This window comes from Musa acuminata, chromosome BXJ1-1, assembly GCF_036884655.1.
Source record: "Musa acuminata AAA Group cultivar baxijiao chromosome BXJ1-1, Cavendish_Baxijiao_AAA, whole genome shotgun sequence".
Classification (NCBI taxonomy): Eukaryota; Viridiplantae; Streptophyta; class Magnoliopsida; order Zingiberales; family Musaceae; genus Musa; species Musa acuminata.
Window position 1 is genome coordinate 34,091,155 of NC_088327.1, and position 24,037 is coordinate 34,115,191.

Consider the following 24,037-nt stretch of genomic DNA (forward strand, 5'->3'; position numbering starts at 1 on the left):
TACCATCGCCTATCAATCTGACACTAGGCGATACCACTACCCAATCTAACGATGTCACCACTTGACACACTGATACTCGGTGGTACCACCGTCCAATCTGGGCGGTACTACCACCTAAGGAAAAATATATTCTTGACTTTTGTAGCTCATAAGTGATTCCACTATTAGTTTGACAGTATCACCGTTTGACATATAATTTTTTGATCACTGAATGGGCCTCCTAACGAGCCCAACTCAATCCCGAAATCAGATCTAATGGACCTAACTTCGACTAGTGGGACCTTCTAACGTTGATAAATGAGTCTATAGAAACTACACTCTATCTCTTCCTCGCGCTGACATATTTTTCTCTGACAAATCGATTTTCTATTTATATTTTAAATTCTTCTAATTTTAGGATTCTCTGAAAGACATTGCTGGTTGGAAAATTTTAAGATTTGGTCCACAGAACCCAGTTATTGGAGGATACGTCATCCCTGACACTTTGTGATTGGGGTGCACCTAAATAGAGTTACATGTTTGCTCTCTATTTCCACGTTCCTCGGTCTCTCCTTTTGTTTGTTATCCCTTCCCCCCTTCGTTCCAATCTCTTTTTCTTTTTCTTTTTGTTTTTTTTCTCTTCTAAATTCATATGAAGGTACGAAGATATCTGCCTCTTTCTGGCGTCTCGATTCCCCACCTAATTCTCATTTCATCTCTCATCTTTTCCTCCATCCCAGGTAGAGTAACCAGCTGAACCCTTTCCTGTTCTCATCTCGATCGCTTGCTTGTGATTCTTTGCAACGCGTAGAGTAAATCTGTTTTATCTCGTGCTGCATCGATGGCTGATTTGAGCACCATTCTGTGTCATTTATTTCCCACACATGATATCGGCAAGTTTGTTTTGCAAAGTTGAATGACGATATTCGGATTTGGGGGAAATTGGATTTCTGACTAAGAGTGCAATAGTTTTGTGTCTGAAAACTATTTCTTTAAGCCAACTTTCGTTTTACGTTTTAAATTTTTAGTCATGGGCTTCTTCCCCTTTTCAAACTTGGAGACCTTTGTTTGGTTGTGTCTTTAAGCTTCAAATTTTATGTATTTTTTCTTCCATTTCAGTTAAGTTATTTTGATTGTGAAGAGTCAATCCGATGTATATAGCAAACCTAGAGAATTGCTTGGTAATAATTATTCATCTAGGACAGACAGAAAGGTAATTGCTGCATAGGAGAAAAAGATTAAGGTTATAAACGTTGAGTTGTTTAATCATCTGCAGTAACATCTTAGGGACGTATTTATTCCTATACAGAAGGCTAATTGAACTCCAGGGATGAAGGAAAATAGCAAATTATTAATGACAATATGGGGAATATGTAGAACTTTTTCTTGAATGTTAAGGTCAGAATGCAACTAATGAGCTTGATTAACTGCTCAGCTATTTTATCTACCAGAAGCTTCTGTTCTAACTAACCTTGTAGAGGGTTGACATCTGGTTTTAGTTTGTAGTTAATATTTGAAAGATATTCAAACAGTGATTAAAATGAATGGTAAAAGTAAGCATTTGGAAGATCGACTTGAACCTGTGTGCTTTGGAGAGAAGAAAGAAAAAGTAACAATAAAGGAAAAGAAACCAAAGAAGAAGAGTATTTATCCAAGAAAGATGTTGTGAGATGTACTTTCTGATCATTTATTAACAAACATATTTGTATTTCTTGTTCCGATTTCATGACGGATTCCCAGGTAAAAACCTTCGGACCGTCAGTAAGAAGTCATCCTCTACTTTGTGTTAAATGTTCCCAGGTAAAAACCTTCAGACCCTCAGCTTTCTCTTGTTAAATGTTCTTTCCATGCTAGACAAGAGAAAAGAAACTTTCATTCAAATTCTTATTGTTCCAATTTCATTTTCTTAACTGTCAGTTAGATCCTAATATTATTATAGCATTTAAAATAGAAAAAAATAAAATCCTTTAGTAATTGAAGTCCCTAGCAAAATTGCAACTTGAAGTCTTTTACATGCTTGTTCCTTCTTTTGTTATCTTTTCCGGTGATAACTTCTGAACCAGGTTACTGGAGTTGAGTTAATCGAATTAGAAACTTTCACGTGTTTCCAACTGAGAAACTAGGAATTTAGGTGATTTGCCATGAATTTCCTGATGTGTTTGAATTCTTATTAACATGCTTGGATTTTGAGTGGGTCATGAGTGCATTTCACTCTTGGAGTGGGCAATCTTTACTGGAGTTATTTATAATAAAGTTTTTATATATCTTTCATTTTTTTTCTCACACTTCTGATTCTACTTGATTCATCTCATTCAATAATGCATTTATTGGTCTCCTTTAATTGTCCATACCATTTCAAATGGTTTTTTACCTAAAATAATATTAATGAGCATGAATCAAAATGTACTGCAGGTAGTTTGATTGTGATATAAAATTGATTTAAGTATATATCTATAATTGTCCCAAAAATTACTAATTGAATTTACCAGTTGAAATTCAAGTATAATCTTTGTTGACTTGAAATTGCCCTGCATATTGGACAATCAAAATGCTGCATTGTGATTGGTGTTAACCAATCATCGCCATGGTGCATACTCACTGTGCTGCTTTACAACTTTGTCAACTTGTACACTACACAATTTAGTTGCTGATACAACTTGTAAATTTGTTGGAGTAAACTGGAGCATGTAGTCCCTTCCAAAGTCTTGAGGATCCATCCTCTTTGCAGGAAGTCTCTCATCAAAGGCCATAACACTCAGATCAATTCAAATCTACAACACTCATGAGTTTCTTGGTCCACATCCTACAATCTACTTCTACTGCAAAGGAGAGAACAAGACAATCTTGCCTGATGTAAAGGAGAAACATTTTTCATATATTTTCTCTGGTGAAGAATCCTGGCAGGTCTGTATTTAGGTTTCCTTTCATTCTACTTGTGTTTGCACTCTTAGTTATCAACTTTCCTACTACTTTCTTGAGAATATTCAAACAATCATATTGACTATAATTATAAGCAACTAGGTAAATCTATCCATTATCCATGAGCATGTTGATTCTGTTATGGTAGTTGGAAGAAAATTAATGTCCCTTTTTATGATCAATACAGATTGAAGCAATTAATGAACAACTCATGTGATCTTTGTGTTGCACATTTTATTAAAGAATCTCAACTCAAATATAGGATTCTAATATAGGAATACACAGTCTTTTGTGCGTTTTAAGAATGAAAAAATGGTTCAACAATTTGAATTATTTATGATTTGCTTGAATATTGAATATATCTTCAAGTCTCAGTTTCTGATCATAAACTAATTTAATGTAGTAAGTAGATATTTTCAATGGTACATTTGGTCTTCATACATTTCTTGTTGGAAAATTTTCTTTGTCAAAGTTCATGATAATGATAGGCCTTGCATGGCAGAGTACAAGTTCATTGTGAAGTCCTTTTATTTGCTTATACTGCTTTTCTTTCTTTCTCTTTTTTGTGCATGTATATTGTGCTTCATTCTTTCATGTTTTGTCTCCATCGCAACTAAGATAAATAATTCTTAGGTGATTGTTTCACTGGATAATTCAGGAATATTTCATTGTGTTGCTAATTTTGGTTCACATGGACTGTCATATTGGGCATTACCATGAAACAAATACATCACAAGGCCTTGACATTTAAAAGATTTTTTTCAGCCCAGGGGATATTTAGGAATTCATTATATATTTCTCTCTCTGATAGCATAACAGCATTCTGAATTTGTTGGATATCTATCCGGGTTTAATTCATTTCTATAGAATTCATGTATTTTCCTTTATTCCTTTTGTCTAGTTTCTTCCAACATTGATTTTTTACTTGAGGCTCTGCATTTTTAATGTCTGAATCAAAGTCCATTGAGCTTCAATAGCTAGTTAGCAGATGCTTTTTGGTTCATTTATTTTTTTCTTAAATTTTCTTAACCAATAATTTCCAAGTGGGAAAATCTTGTTGTTAATGTTTGATACTAACATAAACAGTAGATAATTTGACAACGACAAACCTTCAGCATGTGCTGTTGAACAATTGGTCTCAACAACCTCTGTCAAAATTTAGAACTGATCAAGCTGAGCATAAGCCGGGTTATATTTGACTTGGGTTATTACACCCTGGCTGGTGATCATCGTGAGCAAAAATCCGGAGGCAATATTACTTTCGCAGCTGGAATATTAGTAAGCCTTTAAAACTGATACAGCACTTAATGTTTCTACAGGCCAATCATTGTCCTCTCACCTCCCAAATCCTCTTTGTTTGACTTGACCTTTTTCTCCTATTATCTCAACTTGTATTTTTCACCTATTTTTTAGAGTTGAACAACTGCAATGCTGCCCAATATGGTATTTCTAACTTTGAAAAGCATAGGATGCATTTCTTTGAAGTATTTAACTTTGATGCATAATTTTATTTCCAGCCACTAACAGAGCTTCCAGGTAAGAAGTGCAAGCGATGTGGTTTGTATGAGTTTGACACAATAAAGTCCGATGATGTGTTCGATGAGTGGGACCTTTGCTTGGATGATTTCATAAATGGTATATCCATACATTATAAAGCAAAGCAATTCAATGCCACATTGTTATGTGAGGATTGTCAAGTTGCCACCGGTAAGAAATTCCCATTGTTCATGTAATTTTCACTGCTAAATATTGATTTTCTATGATTCTGTAGACCCTAGATGCCTTCTTTAGCAGTTTCCATTTAATTGCACATGTTCTTGCCTGTACTTGTGTCAATTTTTTTATTTTGATGATAAACCACTTACTATCAATTATTGTCTTAATGATTTTCTCATAGCATAAAAATATCTTTAATTCCACTTATTATCAATTGCACATGTTCTTTTGTTTGTAATTGTATTTCTGAATATTCCACTTTCATAAAAATCAAAAATAAAGAAGGATGCTTAGTGGGAACAAATCTAAAAACACAAGAGGAGCCTTGTCTTGAAGGAGAAAGGCAATAGGTGAATTGTTTCCCAATTTGTCAGAGGCATCTCAACTGGAGCTCAGCATTGGCAGACTGATCCTGTGTGATCTATCCAGCAACTCTTCGATAGTTCAATCTCATAGATCAAGTGAACAATGCTCCAAATCTTAGGTCAATTATATGATTCAATTTCTGGAATCAATCAAAGATCACAAACATTGAGTAAACTTGCTCTTAAACCATGGTATCATATGGAAGATAATTTTTAGATAAGGATTCATGCTTTGGAATTTTCAGAATTAAGGAAGCTTTTTATTTCCTGAAATATGAAAAATAAATTTCCAAAATATAAAATGCATGAACATTGTTACTTGTTGCACTATCAGATTTACCAATGGCAAACATTATCAACTCCAGCTGCAATGTAGCCATTCATGTATTTTTAATATTGCTCATTTACTTGTGAGCTCTGCTATGGTAAAAATGTCATCTTAACTTTTTTTTGGGGTCATAGATTCTGCTCAAACTTCTAGCTCAAGTGACGGATCTGCCAACAAAAAAATCGACCTCATCCTGGTAGTAGTAATCAGTGTGTTGGTTTCAATAATGGCTACTATTGTAACAGTAGGTGCAAACAAATACTGGCAGAAGAGGAAGAGGGAGAAAGATCAAGCACATTTTCTAAAGCTCTTCGAGGAAGGTGATGACATTGAAGATGAACTGGGTCTAAGTATGTGATTCAACAATCTCTTGCTCAGCTGAACTTCTCTAATCATGATTACCAGTAGCATGAGAAAAGCTTCCATGTATGTAATTATACATGTCCAAATTTTGAAGTTTACTAATTTACGTACAGAGAAGACAATTTTTCTTTGAATTATGGAAAGAGTCATTGTAATTGTTTGTATCTCAGACCACCACGACCATATGCTCATGTTTGTTTGGTGTAACTTGGTGTCTAAGAGGTCGATATCAGTCTTACATTTGTTGTCTGACAGGATGAGCAAATTTGAGCTCCATTAGATTAGATATTTCTCTCTCTTTTTTTTATCCTTATGCCATAGGCATCCATTTCTGTTGATTTGCTCCTTAGGCTCCTAATTGTAGGGTCAAAAGAACAACCGGATCAAATGTGTAGGGCGTATTTAGGAACATATTTATATTTTTAATATGAATATTATACATTGAGACTTCTCACTTTCAAGGGGTCTACTTATTATGATCATTGCATATTACAAGAAAGTCAAGGTGTATTTGAGAACTTATTTACATTCTATTTAGAGAAAGAGATTTGAGTGAGTATGCATTTGGAATGCTTGGAGTGTTTAGTTCACAATAGATAAAATTTATATTTTAAAATTTTATTAAATATAGTGTGCAAATTTATCTTTCTATTATTTTTAATGTTTATTCAAAATAAAAAAAATAATACAATAAGTAAATAAATATAAATTGTATTATTTTTAATATTGATTGAAAATTAAAATAAATTAATAAGTAAATAAACTTTATTTGTGTGTGTGTGTGTGTGATCTTATAAAAAAAATTTGTATGGCCCAAATATATAATAAATAAAATATAATTATATAAATAAATATGAAATAATTTAAAAATAAATAAATAAATAAAAATTTACCTTATAGAAGATATATCTACAAGGTTAGGGTTTCTATTTATATAATGGTAACATTATGATTTTAAGAATGTTATAGGGTGGTACAATGAGAATTTTAAATATTTTCACTAGTATCCCATAAATATTATAATACTAATTTTATCATAATAAATATGATCAAAAAAAAATTACCAAACATCAATTTACATTTAAAATGTATATTGAACCCTTAATGTATATTTAAATGTGTTTCATATGAGATTGTAACCTCCATAATTAAATTCTTGTTTCTTAACTAAAATAGTGTTATTTATATACTTTAGGGAATTTAATAAGCAATTAGTTATAGTTAGTGTTTATAATATATATACCTCTAAATCAGGTATTATTTAATAATTTAAATTTAAAACAAAATTAAAATTTCTTACCTTTGTTTTGAAGCCCTCCTCTTCCCCCATTTTATATATGGTTTACTCCTTTTCATCCACTGCCAAGGCATCGACGTGGGAAAGAATTGTGGGGCTCTTATACTCAATTTTTTTATATTACTTTTTCTTTAATTTAATTATGAATATTATTGATATTATTGTTTAATTATCCATGAATACTAGTTACTTTCATTTTTTTTAATGTATAAAAAAAAGGTGATATGATGCATGATTTACTTCTAGAATGTAGTAGAAAAGAGGGGTATTAATTAATGAAACAATGAATTATTTAGGAAAATAAGGAGATCAGGTTGGTAATTATGGAAGCAATTGGGGAAATTAAAATTAAAATTAACTATAAATATAGATTTTAAAAATAATTATGAAAATTGCTAGTAGATAAATGTTATATCAGAAAATAAAATGGTACCAGAATAAATTAGTATTGCATATACTAAGATACTCGAATAAAAAAAGACTATCAAATGATGTTATATCAAGCATTGTCAATATTTCGAAGTGTGAGAGACTATAGCGCTCCAAAATCTAACGTCATATGAAAAATGAGCTAAGATATGAATAAATTTATAAGGACCAGATGATTTTATTACCATGAGCTTAAATATTTTTTTATCAACGATTCAACCTCAATAACAAAGGACGAGTCTCGAAGGCAATGCATTGCTAAATGTGTATCGGAACATACTATGATTTGATTTCATGTTATGTTTAGATGTTAACCAAACATGAGTTTGGAGGGAAATCTAGGGGCGACATCATATGCGTAGCGAAAAATTATTAAAAATTAAATCCTTAATTTCTCATGTTCGTCGTCGTGCGAAGATTGATGCACAAAAATTATAAAACTTAAAATTATATTACCTAGGGAGATCGTATATCCTTGAATCCCTATAGATCTTTAGGAGAGAGTGAAGGAAGTCAAGCGTCATCCTCTCTAGCGATGATCCAAAAAAACTCTAGTCTATAAATTTTCTCCTATTTATATAGGTTCCTATCAACTTAACTTTAATGGATAATGTCATATTGGGTATTGGATTTTCATCCAACATCTCTTATTCGAATCTCCTCATCGTAACGCTTACCATATGTGTGTGACCCTCTATACCCAATATCGAGCTGGTCGTGAGTCATACCTGTTAGAACTCCTTTTGACTTAATGAATTATTATCTCTATAATAATTCACTCGACTCATTCCGAATATATTAGGCTACTACATCGCAATCCCCAGACGATAAAGGGGATTCCAATCTATTAGACCTGTCCATCTTTAGTTATCATATACTTATAATCCCTCATTCATCTAATATCCCAAATATTGTATACCAGGCACGGTGTTGTCAGACCCATATGGTTTCTGCTAGAGTCTCGCAATAATTGAATTCTCTCGGATAACTCTTTCTCTCTCAATCTGAATGATCATGACCATGAATTTATTTAAGAAATAATATATAGGATATTCTTCTCATGAAACGCAGAGTGGATGATCCTCTATCGATACTGAATAGTCCTCGTAAGGTTAGCTACCACTCTTGATGATCGGTTGTACTAGATTTAGAACCTCTAGACCTATAAGTATAGTATTAAAGAATGTAGTACTTATACAGGACATCCTTAGTGTCTCAAGTCTAAGGACCAAATACACCACTAGGACTATGGAATCGTTGTGTGACAATAAGATATCATTAATCATCTAATATTTCATAAGTAGATTAATCAGTAAACTCATTCTCCAATGAGCACCTGTACTATATCCCTAGTGTTCCCACACGAGCAGCTATGATATAAACCATATCAATCATATGGACGGGTATACAACACATAAGTATGTCCGGTTATCTCGATGTGTCTCTCGAGTAACCTATAACTGAGATTATTTAGGATCCGTATTTAAAAACGAATCGATTTCATTATTGTGATCTCATCACGATTCGATTTTAATTGCACGGATCCATAAGTATCACAATATATTCAAGTAACACATAATATAAGATAATAAAATATTAAATAATAATAATAAGTAAAAAGACTACGTGTCAAGTCACACGTGTTATCACTCGTGTGATTGACTTACAAGACATCTATGACTAGCAATAGTATACCACCATAAACGAATATTCGGTGAATATAAATGGTAAACATGTAATTTAATTTTAGGATATTACTATCTATAATCATATTATCCAGAATAAATATTTATTTATGTCGGTCTTATAAAAAATTGGGTTTCTTGCTATGAGCTTCAACTCGAAATTGGATTTATCGATTCAGATGATAATATATGTTATGCTATTTGTATTAATGTTTCTAAATCGAGCCTTCAAGGAGCCACACATGGTCAAGCAAAGTCATATTCGAGCTTGTCTTGTCGAGGAAATTAAACACAGTTTCACTTTGAGTTCGACTCGGTCGTCACGTAGAACAAGCGGAGTCGGAGTCAAATTGTGCTCGGCCTCAAATAATTGCAGAACATCGGGTTAATCCGACGCCCTCGGTCCGAACCCACCCCGTTACTCAACGGATGAGAGCGATGCTTTGTGGGCTCCACCGCAAAAGACTACCTCTGCGGCGAGGGGCGATTTAGTAACATGTCTCATCAGTCGGTGACGATCTACGAAGCCGTCGGTCCGCAACCCAAACCACATGGCTCGAGCGTGCTTGATCGAACCGAGATAAATAACGTGAGATGGGCGCATCTCGCTGGTCGCTAAAACCATTGTTTCGATCCTTTTTGCCTCTCTATCTCGCCCCGCCGGTGGAGAGAACAGCGAGGGTTGAAAAGGATCAGCCGTACGAGGCGAAAAAAACATCCCAAATTTCTCCGGGGTTTCTCCAATTCTTCGCCGATTGGTCTCTCCTTTTCTTTTCAGATCTCCATCTCTCCGTTCCTTCCGTAGTTCCTCACCTTTTATTTCGTATCTCAACTGCGAGGAGTCAAAGTTTTCCCCCTCTGTTCGATTATTTTTCTAATTTTCGTTTCTTTTTTGCTCTCTTTCCTCTCGACGTTTGGCTGTTTGCTTCTGATCTGCCAGAAAGGAGCCCTCTTGACGCAATCATCGGCCTCAAGGGGCCCTTTTTTTGGGGGGGTATTTAGGGTTTCGTTTATGTTTGCTTGTTTCTGGTCGTCTTGAATCGTAGTCGTAAGTGCTTGCATCGGATTGTTTGATTCAGTTCTCTGAGGAAGTTGGTTCCGGTGGGATGACGAGTCAGGGCGTTGAGCCTGTCGTTGCTGTTGATTCAAGATCCACTGAGGTAATTATGCTTTATTGTTACCATCTCACTTTATATATTTCTTTTGTTTTATGGAGTAGGAAGGAAGTAAGTAGTTGTATGTATTGGAAGAAAAGCAATTTGGAAAGTATGTTGCTCAACATTAGCACCCTCAGGTAGTTCTGTAGATTCCAGTGTTTATACAGAAATTATAAGCTGCGGCATCTGGTGGGGAGATATATAATTTGTTAATCTGGATAACAAGTAGGTTAATTAGGATTGGTTGCAAAATCTGCATGGCAGTTCCTGGTACATCCGTTTGAGGCTTTATCTCCTCTGGTTGTAGGGTTTGCATGTGTTTACCCTTCCTAGATCTCGCATTGGCCGAACCGTCGTGGATTGGCCATCCTTTTTACCATATTTCTAGGAACACTTATTTTTTCTTATATAATTTGTTCATTGCTATTCTTTGTTTATTAATTTCAGGCCTCACTTAACATTTGTTTCCCTTTTCTTTTTCATACTTCTCAGGCTGTAGATGTAGGTCAACCTCATGGGTCTTCATACCCATCTTCACATCCTGGGCCGCAATCTTTGCCTTCTTCATCAGGACAGTTGACTGTTTCAAGCTCTGGCTATCATTATGATCCACAAAGACAGATGTCTGTCTCGGGAGACACTCAAGAAGGAATTAACACTGCATCTCACGCATCTACCTCAACTAATCTAGGTGCAGAGAATGCAGCACAAGCATATTCTGGTTATGTGCCTTACTCAAGTTCTACTGTACCATATAACTATACTTCAGTGGGATACCAAAATTCCTTTTATGGTTATCATCTACAAGGCAATGATTCATCTACTCAGCAAATCGGAGGAGATCAAAATTCAGGTGCTGCTTATCAGCCTCTTAGCACATTTCAGAATTCAGGGTCTTATGTTGCTCCTACTAGTTATTTAGGCACTTATTACAATGCTGGTGATAATCAGACTGGGACAGGATATGAAACTAACAGCTACAATTATCAGACAAGCTTATGGAATGATGGAAATTACCATAGTTATCCATACCATCATTATTCGAGCTACACAACCTCATCCACAAGTTCGGCTCAGAGTTCTGCTACTATATCTGGAAATTCTCTTTATTATCAGCAGCAGTATAATAACTGGCCTTACTATCAAAGCCAACCTGCACCTATTGTCAATGGTGCAGCAGGGTTAGAGAATACATCTGCTACCAGTCTTCAGTCTGCTGGATACTCGGCTGAAGGTGCTAGTAGTGGTTATCCCTATATCAGTAACCAGCCACCACCACCTGGCACAACATCATGGAGAGAAGATTCTAGACCCTCAGGGATGCCTTCTTTTCAGGTATGAACTTTTGACAGCTATTTTTGTTGGAGTCTTGTCCCACTCTCTTTCTCTGTATGAGCACTATTAATGAGGTTTGCTCTATGATCATACAAGGAGGTGTTTTGGCTGGTACGTGCTGATGATAAGTTATTGACATGGAAATTTGTGCCATGTTGATTTCATCTTAACATAGCCCTGGCAAAATATTTGTCTTTCATCATGAGGTCCATGTGATTTGCAACTTGCTACCAAGTAAATATAGTGGAGGCTTTTTGCTGTTACAGCCCTAGCTAGCCAAAGAGAAAATATAGCAATAGTTAATCCTTATGTAATATATTAATTACGAAATACAACATATTATTCATGGCTAAATGTCTATGTTAGTATGTCCTTTTATTTGCTAAATGGTGAACTATTTCTAGGTGTCTTAACCTGCAGCTGCAGCATTTGATTTTAGGAATCATGCACTTGGTTTATAGATGTCATGAGCTTGGTTCATACATTTTACAGTCTCAAAAGCTTTTTGGAGGTTTTTTGTGACCACATTCTTTTTTGTTTTATCATGCATGGCATGTCAAAAAAATGACAATCTCTTTCGATATAGTCTTTGACAATCAATTAGCTTTTTGTTATAAAGTCTAATGTTCATTATATGTTGGAAAGTAATTGTCTAATCATTGAATATCCAATGTTTTTTTGGTAGATGTGTTATTCTGTTTAAGCAGTTAATTTATTTGGTTCAGTGTGCTTTTTATATTATATATGTAGTCCAGGATGTTACTTATTAGTTGGATCTATTTCTTTGATGATTACCTTGTACTAGATTTTGTGACATTTGACCTCAACAATGCTTTGTCATGTCAGCATAACCAACTTTGTGCTTCTTGTTCTTAGGTCAGATGTAGGTAATGAGCTTATGACCACGGCATGTCTAATTTAAGATGCAGTAATGTGTAGAAAGTTGAATGCTAATTTTTATGCAGAATACTATGGCTTTTAATTGGTTTTTGTAATCATTGAGGTGAATCTAATTTTGTTACATGCGTTATGCAAAAATACATTTCACGCTAAGGTAGAATATAGTTTTTTGTTTTTAAGGATGACCACGAAGTTTTCTTTCAAATGAAAAGCTGAAGTTTGGTTCTCTTTTGCTATGAAATTTGTGACAACCTTTTTAGATACATAATAATCTTTTGCGTGTTGGGTCCCTACGACTTGAGAATAATCATTATGTGCATCATGGAATGCTTCAATTGTGAGGTTATCTTTTATCTGATCTACATCTTTTTTATATGGTCTATGCAAATTGCTAGTGATTTTGGTTATGTGCTTATTTTTTTTAATGCTGATAGGGAAAAGAAGCTGTTACACCATATCATTTGAATAAAAATTGGGAAGCTGTTGCGCCAGGAATGCAGACCCACCATATTAATCAGTCCTCATACTTCCAGCAACCCTTGAACTCGACTCCTCTCCCAAATGAGAAACATGCAAATGAACAAAAGGTTCTTTATTCACTAGCTCCCAACTTACAACATGCTGCTTCCAATCAGGTACCTGAGAATTTTCAGCCGCCACTACAAACAGTCCCCTTGACAGAGACACGCCAGGTAAGTAAAATGCAGATTCCTACAAACCCTAGGATTGCTCCAAATGTGGGAGTCAGCATGCTGAAAACCCAGAAGGAAAGCTGCATTGTCAGTGCAGCAACAAAACCGGCTTACATCAGTGTTTCAGTGCCCAAGCCCAGTAATCAGTCATCGTCAGAAGATGATGCTGGGGCGATCACCAAGGTGATCATATCCTTTTTTTTAAACTCAGTCTTCTAGTTTGTTTAGCAGAGCTGCAGAAGTATTTATGTTAAAGGCTTTTCTCATTTTTAATTGTCTATTTTCTGAAACAATATTTATATAGTAATTAAGAAATTGACCTACTCAGTTGTTTTACTTGTTCTTTTTGCTTCTTGGAACTGTCTTTTCTTCACTTTCTTTAGCTTGGTTTTCCGATGGCTTCATCAGGGAACATTTTCTCCGTCATTTTGTGCTTATGTGGAGAGGTCTTTTGCTCGTTGCAAGGATGATGCCCAAAGGTCTGCTAATCAAAGCATATTGAAGCAGGTTGAACCTTGTTTTCGATACTCAGTTATCTTGTTGTTGTTTACTATGCAATTTCTCTCCTCCAAGGGGGGAACTTATATATCATGCTCTCTGTCTTTAATGGTATATACTACAAATTTATTCATCTGTCACTGAAATATTTTAATTTAGGCGAAGCTACATTCTGTTTAGTATAAGGAAATCCTAGACAAGGATTTTCATGTAAACAGATAGTTTTCTTTTTTCCTTTTATGTTTGAAGTTAAAGAACAGAAAGTTATTTTGTGGAAATTTGGACTACAAATTAATTTGAAAGAAGGATTAAAAACTTAACTGTTCATTTTCAATGAAATTATTTGAGAACTATACAATTTCTTGTTATTTTGGTTGTTCTACTAAAAATTAATGGAAACAAAGTTTTCTAAGGAAAACATTCTGTCTAGGGTTTTCCATGCAACAGAAGAATATTAACGCCATATGTTTTTTTTATTTGAAATTTTACGCTTTAGTTGGTAGGACTATTGGAGCAACAATACTTTTAAAATTTTGATAGAATTTCCAATAAGCTACATCTGAAGGAACTGATTGCTAGAAACTCTTATCATGAATAGTAAAATTTGGCATAACTTTATTAAGTTCAATTCATGATTCAACACAGTCTTGGAATGTGGAGGAAGTTGAAGGTGTACCTGTAATGATCCACAAATACATAATTTTGCTCTCAAGAAATACGCCAGACATCTTTTTCTACTTTTGCACTTCAGTGCTAAAAATATTACTTTTAATATGTATATTTTGTGATATTGATGGCTTTCTACAGAGAGAATTTTTCCATTCTGGAGTGCCAGTAACTTGTGATAGACGTTTGATGCTGTTTGATCTGTAAACTACTTTGATATATTTATTCGTTGCTTTATTTTTTTTCGTCTTTGTTCTGTATAGATGATTACCATGGCGACTGCTGATGGAACACTTTTTACAAAAAATTGGGATACTGAGCCACTTTTCTCCTTGCCAGTTGATCAGAGGTATGTCACAACTTATGCATATCAGGGATTCTTAAGCTGCTTCATACTCATTCTAAGATTTATCTCAACTATTCCTTGGATGTTGTGTTAGCTGTTCAATTGAAGACTAGTTTGTGGTTATCTAGGAATTGATAACATTTTGGTTGTTAGTTTCAGCATTGATTGAAAGACAAGCGTTTGAAGTATATAACATCTACTATTTAATCTTAGTTTTGAAATATTTTACTTCATTGTGGAAAGTGGCATTAATAATTGGGTTGAGCATTAATGGCAACAACGATTGGAAAGTCAAAGTATATAAAATGCACCATATCAAGCTTTACAACATCAGGATCAAGATTAAGCAAAGTAGGGGCAGTTATAAATAAATATAAAATGTCAGAATATCAAAATTAAAGATTTTTAAAAATAGCAAAAGAATTTTTAAAATAAAGAAACTTTCTCCCATGTTTTTGCCTTGTGTCATTGCTTGCATTGCTAGCTGCATCACCCTTTGTGCACCACATTTGCTAGGATCACTTGAGTTGCAATATCAGTATAATCTATTTTTCTCACATTGCTTTCATTGACTGTACTACAACATCAAGGCCTTGAGATTCCTATCAATAGAAGGCAATGGTTTACTGACCCATGCTTGGATTAGGGGCAGTTATAAATACATATAAAATGTTAGAATATCAAAAATAAAAAAAATTTAAAAATAGCAAAAGAATTTTAAAAATAAAGAAGCTTTCTCCCATGTTTTTTCCTTGTGTCATTGCTTGCATTTGCTAGCTGCATCACCCTTTGTGCATCACATTTGCTAGGCTCACTTGAGGTGCAATATCAGTATAATCTATTTTTCTTGCATTGCATTCATTGTTTGTACTACAACATCAAGGTCTTGAGATTCCTATCAATAGAAGGCAAGGGTTTACTGATCCCTGCTTGGATTAGGATGAGTATAGGAGCTCCAAACCACACAGAACTACAACTGGATCTATGCCCTCATAAAGGTTAAAAGAAGAGGAACTGGACTTGATCTCAGAAAATTGTCTATAATTTTTATATTATTTAATGTTCAGTCAGTTGAAAAATACAAGTATAGGGAACCTGCAACAGGTCTGTCTTTTACTTTTGCTTTAAAATTCTTCATAAAAATTGGCAGCTCTTAAGTTTACTACGCACCTCAATCTTCACCATCCAACATCATGCTACATGTGAAAAGATAGAGCCATTCTTGTTGTCAATTGTATATGTGTCATGCAGGGAAATTAGTGTCAGTTATGCAGGAGCTCTTTTGTTTGTTTTTTCTCAGAAAAAAATTAGTACTTAAGGCTGTTTTGACAAATGTAATAAGTTGTCACAATATTTTCCATATCTTCACATGATCTACTAGATTACCCAGGGTTAAGGAAAAAGAAAAGTAGAAATGGAGGAAGATAAAATTTGTGTAGATTAATGATTCTGCTGGACAAAGAATTTGGGTTTAATTGAACTTCTATGTGAAGAAGAAAGTCAATACAATTAACTATATTATGGGAGGAGAAGATTATACGGTGAAACAAATTTGGAAAAATGTCTTCCACAAAGAAAGAAAGATGATTGAGTAGTCTCAACTTGGAAGATGTACTTTTCTATTCTAATTTTTTCTTATTTCTTTAGATTTTATTTTTATATGAGGGATTTATTAAAAGGATGAAAGGGTTGTACATAGTACATACTGTTATGGTTAAACAAATGAAACTTTTATTTTTCTCAATCTGCGTGACAAGAAGTTAGACTTCCATCCCTAGGAATGATTCCTTGATCCAGAGTGAGCTTCATAGTTATTCTTGATGATGCAATTCAATCCTCTATTGTTGAAGCTCGTCTAGTGTGATGCTTAGGAACTGGAGTGAATTTGTGTACTTATCTTTTCCTTTTCACTTTGTCTTCCATATGTTCAAATTATAAAAAAATAACTATTTTTTGCTCCTCTCCATGCTTTCTTCCTGCATTACCAGGTGTACTTGTGTGTAAGTTCTTACAATATCTGAAGCTTAAAATCATGTGGCATGGATGTCTGCTCCATTCTGTACCTACACAGAAAGCCCCATTAATTAATTGTTTATTTAGCCAAACAGAACAGAATTTAATATGAACACCCATGTATACTTGAAACGTGAAATATTTTAGTAGGTACTTTGCACTTGACTACATTAATGTAAACATTTGAATGCAGCATTGAGGGGTATGGCCAGGCACTTGGCATGCATGCTGTGCCAGCAAAATGATGCATGGACAGAGTGTGATATTTGATTCTTGGTGATATGTATGTGGTTGAGACATATAGACATACGTTTCACTTTTGGTCTTATATAGAGACAAATGTTAATGAAGTATTATAATTTTACTGTTACTATTACAGTATCTAGGGTCCGTAACTTATAAGAAGGCTTCTTGATGGTTTTTCTCTTCTTCAGCAGTCAACAAAGTTTAGTTTCTGACTCTTCCTTGCCAACACATAAACGGAGCCCTACTAGGCGAAAAAGTCGATGGGAACCTATTGCAGATGAAAAGTTGGGTGAGAAACTCACATCTGTTGATTCTCATTCAGCAATTGATGCTAGATGGGGGCAGGTTGAAGCTGCTGAAAAAAAGGTAACTTATTTATCTATTTATTTGGTCGAAGTTGAACTTTTTTGTCAGATTTCCTTTTTTTTTGCCCAAGTCTTGTTCCTGTTCCTGGAAATCTGGACTTTTTTGAAAATGTGGTGTGTTGCAACCACTAGCCTTTGTGTGCTGGTCATGTGCTTGGTGATGTCAAATTAGCTTTCAAGTGAATAATTTGTTAAGGTTAAATTGGAAATATTTTGTAAGTTCCATTTACAAAATCTTACATTACTGTTAGTATATACAAGTATGACATCATAAATGGGGTTTGCAGGTCAAGATGCAATATCCCTATTTCTATATGATGATAAATATCTGTTTTTGACATTTTTGCATTTTGAGTGGTAAATAGTTTTTTGCTGATCTACAAGTGTATGACCCTTTCTTATTTGGTTGGTGATACTGCAGGTTGATAGCAAAATCTCTGAGAGCAAGTCAGTTAATGGTTGGGGTGGGTTTAAGTATGCTTCCTTTCAACAGCAATCTGCTTTACAAAAATTTGGTCAGAGGCCAAACAAGAAGCAACGATTTTCTGACACTTCGAGTGTAACTGAGAATGGTGATCCTTCAAGTGATAGTGATAAAGAGCAGAATCTAACCAAATATTATGCCAGTGCAATTGCACTAGCCAATTCACCTGAGGAAAAGAGGAAACGGGAAAATCGATTTAAGCGTTTTGAAAAAGGACAGGGAAATCAAGCAGAATTGACAAATTTTAGGCCTAAAACTGCTGGTGGTGGCAGTATGTACACAAGAAGAGCTGGCGCTTTGCTAAAAGCCAAAAGTTATGAAGATGGTTGCAACAAGGCTGTTGAAGATATTGACTGGGATTCTCTCACAGTCAAAGGGACTTGCCAGGAAATTGAAAAACGTTATCTTCGTCTTACATCTGCACCTGATCCTTCAACTGTAATAGTCATTTGCATCACTCTATACAGTTCTGATATGCATGATCTGCATACTTCATTTCTTGATGTTTCCAAGCTGTTGTTTATCCAATAAATTTTCAGAAATTCCATAGTATTTTTTGCTGTAACTGTTCTTTTGCAGGTAAGGCCAGAGGAAGTTTTGGAAAAAGCTCTACAGATGGTTCAGTCATCTCAAAAAAATTATCTATACAAATGTGATCAACTAAAATCCATTCGCCAAGATCTTACTGTGCAAAGGATACAGAATGTGCTTACTGTAAAGGTTCTCTTCTACTACCTTCTTGCTGTTTTAATGTGGAACTTTGTAGCCTATTTCGTTGTTATTTTTTACTTGTGCCAGAATTGACTGGGTAACTTGAATAATATATTTTGGCAAAATTGTTCAGAATTTTCATTGTGGGACATAATGGAAGAGTCTGTTGAGTTCCATTTAATTTCATAACGCATGCTTTTATTCATTTGTTGTATACTATTAACCAATAGTCATATGCTTAGAGTTCTTTTATTTCTTGTTATAGGTGTATGAAACTCATGCAAGATTGGCTCTAGAAGCAGGTGATTTGCCTGAGTTTAATCAGGTTAGTTCACCATACCATTTGGATGTTCAACATTTCAGACTATCCGTTGTCGTTTATCATCTTACTACAGCTATAATAGTATTGAGATGCAGAAGTTCTACATTTGGCAGTATTTGATGATGATGTTTGAACCAAGGATTGAAATATTGTATTGTACCGGAGTTTCGACATTCGCTCGGTACGGTACGGTACTATATACCGAATGGTATATCGCTCGGTATACCGTCGAGATATATATATATATATATATAATAAAATAAAATTTTCGACGACGTCGCCTCTTTGCTCCCAAGGTGGGGTGACGTCGCTTATATATATATATATATATAAGTAAAAAAAAAAGTGTGACGTTGCCTCTCTTCTCCCCATGCGGGGCGACGTCGCCTTTATATATATATATATATTGTTATATATAAAAAGTAAAAAAAAATCTGTGATGTACTGGACGGTCAGTATATATATATATATATATATATATATATATATATATATTGCCTCTCTTCTCTTCTCCCCAGTAGCGGACGGTCCGTGTACTGGTTTGCTGACGGACCGGTACGAGCGGTATTATTTGAAATTGAAAACCTTGGTTTGAACATAGTCAACAAATTTCCTATTGATGTGACTCTTTATCCATCCACACGAGCTATTTTCTTCTTTACGGAATTCTAATTTCTAATGCCCATATAATGGCTGCCATGACCTTGGCAAATTTGATATACATGTATTTGAATTTTGAACTGCATCTAATTTGCTTTGCAAGTAATTATGTATTCTCCAGATTTTGCATGTTTGTTCATCCATTAGTAGATTTTATGCAGCAAAGTTATGTAGTTTTCATTGTCACATTCCATTTAGAGGGTTTTGTAGCCACAAAGCTTAGTTACATAATGAAGTTTTTTTTATCTTAACACATTATTTGAAAATAAAAGAAAAGGAGGATTATTTAGCACTTTAACAGGTGGAGATATTAAACTGAAACATGAATCAATATAAAGAGAGAAAAAAATCATTGTGGTACATTATGTTGTATTTAACCTATCCTCCACATGCCCAACATGCAGTGCCAGTCACAGTTGCAAAGACTTTATGCGGAAGGCATCCAGGGGTGTTATATGGAGTTTGCTGCATACAATTTGCTTTCTATTATCTTGCACTCCAACAATAAAAGTGACCTATTGTCATCCATGACAAGGTATTTAACGTTTTTTTTTTCTTCAAATGGCTATTATATTTCCTTTGTGTCTTTTACAAAGAATGTCATGACCATTTTCTATTTCTGAAATTTCATATTCAATTTGTTATCCCATAATCTAGCACGACAAATGAATCATAATAAATATTTACCATTAACAAGTCTAGTGTTCCTGTTGTTCTTTGTGTCTATATTGCCCACTGAACCATGTATCATAGAGCTGTTATCAAATTTATCTTCGAGAAACAGCTATGCTCAAGCATCCTTACCATTTATTCTAATAGAAAGCATTTCAATCAGAAGTTCTGCAAAGTATGGTCTCAGTATCCAACCACCTTTTGCATTTTCTTTATTGGTTCTTCTGCCTGAAGCTATCTTCCCTTTGTAGGGTAAGCTTGAATGTTTTTTTATCTTTATAAGCAATATTAAAAAAGTTGAATGCCCGGTGCACAAGATTTCTGACAATATTGGATTTGTTAATGGTCAAGTCACATTACTCTGTAAGGAAAGCGGCTGTTTTCATAATTCAGATCTTGGTCACCTAGGATGCAGAGCAACCTCTCCTTACAGTCAACACTTGCCTTTTACTTTTTATTTATCTGTATTTCTTCAATTGCATTATGAGTAACGCCTAGATCTGATTAATGCTCTTCCGCATGTTTATCTAAATGCTATTTGTTTAGTAAGGGCCATCTAGTGCCTACACTTACCCTATTAATTGCGTGCATGTTATGCTATGATAAATTGACTATTGCCTTCGTAATTTGATATTACAAAGATCTTAGTCCAACACTTTGGATGACTAGAAAACTTCCAACAAGTTTGGTCTGTCCAAATGTTGGAGCAGCATAAACTGTAAATCGCACCTTTTGACTGCTTTGAGAAACATAAGCAGTTTGTCATGGGGAAATTTTATTTTATTCAACACAAACATATATTATTTAAAGATGCTTTTTACATTCATACCTTTAATGTGGCTTAATTATCTCCATCATCCCACTAATTATGCCTAAAAGACATGGCACCATCATTTTCTTTGTTAATATGTGAGTGTTTGACTGGGTATTCGAGAATGGTGTGGGAATCACATTTCATATATTTACTCTTAATAGTAATTATTATACAGTCTCCTTACATATGCTTAATGTCTTCATTTTCAGGTTATCAGCTAAAGCAAAAGATGATGAAGCTGTTAAGCATTCTCTTGCAGTTCACTCTGCTGTTTCATCAGGGAATTTTATTCTGTTTTTTAGATTGTACAAGACAGCACCCAATTTAAACACTTTTCTTATGGGTACCTCCTCTTTAAATCTACTTGCTTTATCATTTTCTTTAGTAACAATTAATATTACAAGTCCTTGGATACAGATCTCTACGTGGAGAAGATGCGATTTGAGGCTGTACAATGCATGTCCAAATCATATCGCCCAGTCATCCCTGTTGCTTATATTACTTGCGCCTTGGGCTTCTCAAAAGCTATACAAATGGATGACAGTCAGGATACAAGCATAGATGGAGTTGAAGAATGTGAGGAATGGTTAAGGGCACATGGTGCTGTTCTCACTGTTGATAACAATGGAGAGTTGCAGCTGGATGCAAAGGTATTGTGCATTACCTATCTTATTGCTTTCATAGCTGCGAAACGTTTTGGTGGATGACTTCCATTTTGGGGAGACAATGAAATTGAACTTGCTAATACACAGCATACACCATTACACCAGATATGTTTCTTATTCATTTATGAGATTTACCAAAATTCCTTCAGCTGTAGTGGTATGTAGAAATGGTTTGGTAGTTATAAGAGTTCCTTGACCTCACTGCTACAGTGCTATCTCAAGACTTAGCAAGAATAGAACAACCTGGAATCATCAAAATACAGTGGTAGTTTTTTAAAGAAAAAGGTGTTTTTTTACTGCCACAGTTCTCACTAAATCAAAAGCAGCCTTCCATTTTCTGCAAGAGCCAAGTTAGCTCTTGCCCTATCCAGCCAAGTGTGCAGCATGTGGACTCAACACAAGCTACCTTGAAAAGAGTTGACCCTTACCTGTGATTAAGAGAACCTATCATGCTATCATCCATGAGTAGCTGTGAATTCCTGGGGCTAGACTTTGTGGAATTTGGAATGTAGTTAGCACAGTAGAGTATAGGATTTTAATTAGTCACTAGTTGCTTCGAATTTATCTCAAGAAACTGCTGGTGCAGTTTTACTTAATGAGAATGTCAAATTCAAACTTTTCTATGTTATTGCAATGTTCAAATTTGTCAAGTGGAATTTGTTGTCTTACCATGATAACTTGCTATGGTCGGTTCTCATGGGAGAGAGACAGCCACTAATTTCCAAACTGTATGTACATATTATACTTTTTCATGAATGATGTTGGTTTTTAGTCAAGTTACAAGTTGTTTTGTTTTTGGATTGCACATTGTTATGCTCCTTTCGATTTTGTTTTAGGCTTCCTCCACCACACTCTACATGCCAGAACAAGAAGATGCTGTTGCTCACGGAGATGCAAGTCTTGCGGTCGATGATTTTCTTACTCGGACATCATGATCATGGCATCTTTGTTGTATACTACCTTGTGTACAACGGAACAGAAGAAATTTATAATCAGTTTTGCTCATCTGAGGGAGCTACGGAGGCTAATAAACCAGTCGACGAAATGTACCCTACTCGTGAAACAGGTAATGAAGATGCAGATGGGTGAGTCATTTTAAGTACAATGTGTTTGCCTGCTTTTAAGTGGCATCCCAAGTGAAACAGCTTGGTTGAATCTTTTTGAGTATAGTTTTCAGATTCCTTTTGTGTAGAGCAAACTCTTATTAAGACCGACGACCAAGTTCAGCTTCCCGTACAGTGTAAGCCATTATGCAAGCTACCTAAGGAGATGAGGACTTTTAATAATGGCATATACTGTGTGTTCGATATAGAACATGATGTCAATGCCATTATATTCTCAATCATGTAAAGGATCAGGCCAATGCATTTTGGTCTCAAGCTAATACAATGATGTTTTGATTGGATTCGTAGGATACATATTTGTCTCTTTTTTTTTTTTTTTTCCTTTTTATGATGATCATGTTATTCTTCATTTGGAAGATTACTCTTTTCTCCAAGAGATTTTGATTATGATGTCTATACCGAGACGTGTGATTAAAAAACAAAAATTCACCAAAATCGTATTTTATTTACCCGTCCAAAGTGTTAGTATTGCTTTGACTGGAATTCGAGTCATCATACATAGTGATTTTATGGAAAGAGGTCACACATTAAAATACTCCTATTCTCATAGTGCATGTAATGGCTTTTGGCATTTTTAAATATTCAAAACGCCCTCCTACAAAAAAAAAAAGAAAAAGAAAAAAAAAGAAACTTTTTCCAATCAAAACCTATCCGAGTGGTGGATCGGACCGGTTATAGTATTTTTGAATGTTATCCTATATTTTTTTTAAAAAAAATATATGAAGAGCTTCCTAATTTCATGAAACCCACCCAAATTCTCAAACAAATTATTTTATAAAATTCAAAAACTTATGGTAAGATTAATAATTAAGAATTTGTTAGGATTTAAAGTAACCAAAGCTTAGTTACAAGGTTCTTGATAAGGTAACAATGTTTTGGATTGTTTATTGAGAACATAGTAAGCACATTCAAAGGCATTATGATTGGATAAGATCCCATTCGTATTTATTGTCATCCTTCCATGATAAATGGTCACAAACATGACACCTAACTAAAAGTAAGGTCAAGTGAGAAAGAAATTAGAATTTTTATCATTATTTGTATCGAAAATATGTCGAAACCTTCTCAATTTTCATCCCAAACCGATTAAACTTTCATCCAATTTTCATCATTCTATAAAATCTTTAAACCTATAATGAGGTTGTTAATTAATGTTGGTGAGGATTTAATTAATTAAGGTATGACTATAATGTTTTGGTTTATAAGTCCATTTACGAACACTATAATGGGATATTACCGTACTCATTATTATTATATTTAGTAAACGAACACAAATATTATCAGGT

At 34.5% G+C, this 24,037-nt stretch overlaps 2 protein-coding genes across 6 annotated transcripts; both read left to right on the forward strand.

The window, feature by feature from the left end:
• The first annotated feature begins 475 nt into the window (after positions 1–475).
• On the forward strand, positions 476–5,977 carry LOC135677991 (uncharacterized). 2 transcript variants are annotated; one of them, XM_065190354.1, is made up of 4 exons: positions 476–719; positions 2,708–2,883; positions 4,416–4,605; positions 5,553–5,977. In XM_065190354.1, the coding sequence occupies exons 1-4, from the start codon at positions 632–634 to the stop codon at positions 5,663–5,665; spliced, it is 567 nt and encodes a 188-aa protein (XP_065046426.1). In that variant the 5' UTR covers positions 476–631; the 3' UTR covers positions 5,666–5,977. The 2 variants fall into 2 exon arrangements, with proteins under 2 accessions (XP_065046426.1, XP_065046425.1); XM_065190353.1 differs by having other exon boundaries at positions 481–719; positions 5,442–5,977.
• A 3,726-nt stretch (positions 5,978–9,703) lies between these two features.
• Positions 9,704–23,043, forward strand: LOC135678017 (SAC3 family protein A-like). 4 transcript variants are annotated; one of them, XM_065190356.1, is made up of 14 exons: positions 9,707–9,839; positions 10,161–10,241; positions 10,731–11,573; positions 12,908–13,348; positions 13,574–13,672; positions 14,593–14,678; positions 17,123–17,300; positions 17,721–18,221; positions 18,363–18,503; positions 18,760–18,819; positions 19,881–20,011; positions 21,172–21,305; positions 21,380–21,612; positions 22,464–23,043. In XM_065190356.1, the coding sequence occupies exons 2-14, from the start codon at positions 10,188–10,190 to the stop codon at positions 22,560–22,562; spliced, it is 3,000 nt and encodes a 999-aa protein (XP_065046428.1). In that variant the 5' UTR covers positions 9,707–9,839; positions 10,161–10,187; the 3' UTR covers positions 22,563–23,043. The 4 variants fall into 4 exon arrangements, with proteins under 4 accessions (XP_065046427.1, XP_065046429.1, XP_065046428.1 ...); XM_065190355.1 differs by having other exon boundaries at positions 9,704–10,241; XM_065190357.1 differs by having other exon boundaries at positions 9,704–10,241; positions 17,126–17,300.
• Positions 23,044–24,037: the final 994 nt, after the last annotated feature.